Here is a 4738-nt window from a genome sequence, read left to right as displayed (position 1 = left end):
CAGGTTCTAAATAGCCAAGAAATTAAGTCCTGTTTAGGGTTTAGGGTTTAAGTCGTAGTGACCCCATCAGTAGTTTTTCTTTTGTACACGCTCTCACAACTTTTGTCTTTAGTTGTGAAGTAAAAATTGGTTATGATCTATGAATCATTGAGATGCACCAGCATGCGTGTTAGTTTTCCTTTGTATTTGATGGAATGTTGTAACGGGGCAACCTTGGAGTAGGAATGAAAATGGAGTGGAAAGTTTCCGTTTTCCCGGAGAAAAATGGAAATGGAGAGAAACCAACGTTTCATTTCGTTGGATCGCGCCATCGAGCAAAACCAATGTTTAAATCACATCTGTCGCGTTCGTGTCTTACCCTCCTCCACGGCTCCACCCCACACGGTCGCTCGGCATGCCACTCACCGCAAACCGAGTATATGATAACTTTCCCGCCTGCTTATCGATGGGTCGCGCCATGGAGTACTAGCACTACTGGAAGAGATTGACGAGTTGGGGGAGGACAGCTAGCTGTAGCATGGACTCCCAAGAACTTTTTACATGCATGTTGTGGCCGGCTATTGCGACCTTTGAACGCAGAGCAGTCGCGTGCACCGGGAAGCGGTGCTGGCGACGCTCTCTCGGCCGGCGCGCCGCTTCAATGCCGGCGCCAGTGAGAGGTCGCGTTCGCTCTGGCCGGGTATGAATGTGGCACAGACCGTTTCAGGTAGGAAGCACGCGCGGGTGATGAAGAGGGTTTGGGTTGGTCAGGAGCGTGCGTGGCAGCGGTCCGGACGCCCGCAAACAAGAGATGATGTACGTTAAGACTAGTCACAGTGAGTAGTAACATGCACATGTTATTAGAGCAAAGCTAATAGAATAGCCTGCAGCCGGCTATGTACTAGTGCCACGTCAGCTATATAGCCTGCTCATATAATAAACTAGCTGTACATTGGCTATAGACTTTAATGCTTTCATGAAGAGAGATGCAACGAAATGCATAGTGATTGGCTAACACCTGCCTTTAGTCCTCGCGCATGCTGCATGCAGCTCCATTTCATCAAACCTTGTGCTATCGCCGGACAATTGATCAAGCGCCGGCTCCCTTCTCTCTCTTATTTTCTCTCTCCGCCAGTTCAGATTTTGCTGATGTGTAACACCTTATAGCCAGCTGACTAGGATCTACTCCCTCTGTTCTGAAATATAAGTCGTTAAACGAAATCCTAGTCAAATTCTTTTAGGCTACAAAATTTCCGGAGTTTCCAAATTTGCCCTCGCTCGCGACACGAACAGATCACCTCTGACGGGTCGCGGACAGCTCACCCTCTTCCTCGCTCGCCTTCTTCCTCTCGTATCCACCGCCGTCGGCGTCTTCCTCACTGCGCCCCACCACGTCGCTGCCGCCGCCACCTTGCTCCCGCACGCCCTGTATCCCTCCTCTATTCCACCGCCGCGCTACCACCTCAGTAGGCTCCGTGGAGAAGATGGTGAGACCAAGGTCAGATTTTTCTGGCCGTGGGCGGCGGATCTGCAAGCGGCAGGGCTGGATCCTTCGCTTCTTTTACCGGAGTGTAGCGGCGAGGACGGCGATAGCGGCGCCCCCGAACACGATATTTTAGGCGCCGGCGATGAGCTTCTGGGAGGCGGAGCCGCTGGTTCTGCGTGCGCCAGTGCTACTGCAGCGGCCGGCGGCTCGAGCGTCAAGCCCGTCGCCCTGCTTCCCTCCGACAACCCCGACGCCACAGTCTGCCTACCCCCCGTACGGAGTTGGCGGTGGCAGTGGCGAGTCCGCAGCCGGCGGTGTGGGACCAGTTCAAGGAGGGGGTGGGGATCATGGAGGGGAGCTGCGGGAGGAGGTGGAGATCAAGAAGAGACTGCTGGTCCATGCCCGTGAGAATGGGAATGGACATGGCCATGTCAATGGAGGAGAAGCAGAGGAGGACAATGGGAAGGGCCCAAGGTTGCTGAAGAGTAGCAGCAGCCGCACAAGAGTATCTGAAGGTGACTCCTTTGTTTCTTACCCATCCCCTTCCTTCCACTGTTTTGGATGATGAACTTGCTCCTGCTTAATTACTGTAATTTCTTTCTCATGGGAAGAAGAAGAAGAAGAAGATAAGAATGAATTTAATTGGATGGTCCATTTCATCGTGCTTAATTAGCTGTAAATGTGCCCCCCTTACTGAAGAAGATAAGAATCCATATGTGTTATGCAAAACTAACTTTGTCATCTTGTAAGTGCTCTAGGCAGTGTCTGGAGGGTGAAAAATACTGTTAATTTTCTTGCTGTGTTAATTACTGGATTGATTTACAACATCCATCCTTTACTCTGTCCATGTCATTGTTGTTTACCCCTAGGAGTATTTTTAACTTGACAAATCTCTGGTGAACTACCATTTGGAGTACATTTGCTTGCTCTGTTAATTTTCTTGGATTACTCCATCTTGCTCTGTTAAGTACTCCATCTTGCTCTGTACAGTACATAGTCAAAGCTACTCCAACAGTACATAGTCAAAGTTACTCCAACAAGATTGCTTGGAGTATTTAACAAGATTTAACTTGTCAACATTTAACAGTATTTTACAGTAATTTTTCAGTAAGTATTCTGTACATGCAAGTGTTCTGAACATGCTTCTGAATGTTTCCAGATTCTGAACATGCAAGAAAATCTGCAGGAGTAAACAATTTCTTTTAGTAGATATTGCAAGTGTTTGTTCTGAACATGTACTCTTACTGAAGATATTGCAAGTGTTCTGAACATGTACTCTTACTTTGCTTGGAGTAATTAACTGGACATCTTGAAGTACTCCAATTATGAATTATTTGCAGAAATTCAGTGAAGTACTGTACTCGAGTGTGCATTAATTACATAAACTTGCTTGCTGTTAACTGTTGTAGCATTAGGAGTAGTTTTACTGCAGTACTGCTTGAACTACTCCAAGCATTAGGAGTACTGTAAATGGAGTGCTTGCATTAGGAGTAGCAAGTGCAGTAGTAGCCCTAAATCCAGTAGCTGCAATAATGAAACCTTTTCAAATAAAAATGATCATACAAATGGAGTAAAAATAACTTTTTAGTTAATTTAAATTAACTGAAGCTTTTCTAGTTAATGAAAATGAACTGAAACCTTTTCTGTTAATTAGGGAGGACAACAGTAGTATAGCACTGCAGCAGGAGTACTTTGTTTTAGAGTATTAACTGAAACTTTTTCAGTTAATTAGTAGTAGTAAGCAAGATGATTTCCAGTAGCAATTCCAGTACCAATTCCTTAGATTTAAATTAACTGGAGTAGTATAGCACTTGCTCTCTCTTCTTCTCTTGTAGTAGAGGAAGAGGAGCAGCTGACATGATGAGATGCAGAGATAGTTCATCATGCCCATCACTTTGTTCAAGTGCCATGTATGTTCTTCAGAGAACATGGCTAATATTATGCTTCAAGCTGCAGCCTGTCTTCCTTGAACATCTGGCTAATATTACTGAAAAGGAGATGGTTCATAAGGTCAGGCAGATACACGAAGCATATTTTGACCTTATGGGTGTATCTCGCTGTTTATCTAGCTAAAATTGGCTTCATATATAGGAGTACTTTGCTGCAGCACTTGTATCAAGCTCTTTCCTACTCCAATTTCCTGACATTTTCTTAATGTGGGCTAGGTGGTTATGACAATGAAGACAAGGTTGCCAGGGATTATGATCTGTCTGCTTTGAAACATTGGGGGGGCATCGACACACACCAATTTCCCGGTATGCATGACAACATGACTTGGTTCATGGAAACTAAAACTGTCAATGTGCATTTTCTTAATGTAAAGTACTCCAGATTAGTGGAAAATTATCGAGAGGCGGAGGAGATGTAAAGCATGACAAGGCAAGAATTCGTTGCACACTTGAGAAGGTAAAAAAAAGCAGGAGCCATTTTTCAGTCTATGATTTTTCAGTTTAGGTAAAAAAATAGTTTGTTTTCAGTAGCTGTCTCTAATGATCCTTTAATGAGAAAAAGAACATGTGTACTCCAGATGACAACATTTTCAGTCTAAGTACTCCAGGCAGAGGTTCTTTCAGAATTTTATTTAAAGTAAATCGGCGTGTCAACAGGATGGCAGAGGTTCTTTCAAAAGTTACAGGATCGATTTGTGCTCCAAGATGACAGCAGGTTCTTTCAGAATTTTCTTTATTTGAAACAGCTCTCAAAACAGTATTGCTCCATCAGTAGATCGAATCAGAATTTTCTTTATCTTCAAATCAGATTATGATTCAAAAAATTTCTTTATCCTAAACAACAGAGAGGAGATGACCATCATATTGTTTGTGCTTGCAGTGTTTCAGTCTATGATCATCAAATTGTTTGTGCTTGCAGTGATCTCCTGGAGTTAGTTTCAGCAGAGAGAGGAGATGAACCTGGGCAGCAGCCGAGCCTCAACCTGGGCGCAGGCGAGGAAGAGCCCAGCACCAGGTCGCCTCCACCTGGGCGCGCGCGGGCCAGGAGGAGCCCCTGGGCGTGGAGGAGGAGCGCTTGGGCATGCGAGGACGCAGATGGAGGTGGTCTGGAGCGCCTGGGCATGCGAGCACGCAGATGGAGGTGGTCTGGAGTGCCTGGGCGTGCGAGCACGCAGATGGAGGTGGTCTGGAGCGCCTGGGCGTGCGAGACGCAGATGGAGGTGGTCCGGAGCGCCTGGCCGGAGGTGGAGGGCGGAGCGGAGGCGGAGGTGGAGGGCGGGGCAGAGATGGAGGCGGAGGTAGAAGACAAGAACCAGGGGTATTA

At 46.4% G+C, this 4738-nt stretch overlaps 1 protein-coding gene and 1 long non-coding RNA gene across 4 annotated transcripts; both read left to right on the top strand.

Annotated features, from left to right (window-relative positions):
- Window positions 1–1575: 1575 nt before the first annotated feature.
- Window positions 1576–3445, top strand: LOC125541714. 3 transcript variants are annotated; one of them, XM_048705059.1, is made up of 2 exons: window positions 1576–1980; window positions 3416–3445. In XM_048705059.1, exons 1-2 carry the CDS (start codon window positions 1608–1610, stop codon window positions 3433–3435), a joined length of 393 nt encoding a protein of 130 aa, XP_048561016.1. In that variant the 5' UTR covers window positions 1576–1607; the 3' UTR covers window positions 3436–3445. The 3 variants fall into 3 exon arrangements, with proteins under 3 accessions (XP_048561016.1, XP_048561014.1, XP_048561013.1); XM_048705057.1 differs by lacking the exon at window positions 3416–3445 and adding an exon at window positions 2625–3402; XM_048705056.1 differs by lacking the exon at window positions 3416–3445 and adding an exon at window positions 2077–2618.
- Window positions 3446–3645: 200 nt separating this feature from the next.
- LOC125541713 lies at window positions 3646–4527 on the top strand. The gene is made up of 3 exons (XR_007297628.1): window positions 3646–3720; window positions 3797–3871; window positions 4334–4527. It is a non-coding gene; the product is annotated as an uncharacterized LOC125541713 (long non-coding RNA).
- The last annotated feature ends 211 nt before the right edge of the window (window positions 4528–4738 follow it).

This window comes from Triticum urartu, chromosome 2 (assembly GCF_003073215.2).
Source record: "Triticum urartu cultivar G1812 chromosome 2, Tu2.1, whole genome shotgun sequence".
Taxonomy (NCBI): Eukaryota; Viridiplantae; Streptophyta; class Magnoliopsida; order Poales; family Poaceae; genus Triticum; species Triticum urartu.
Note: the sequence above shows the minus strand (reverse complement) of the source record. Positions and strands in the feature narration are given on the sequence as shown.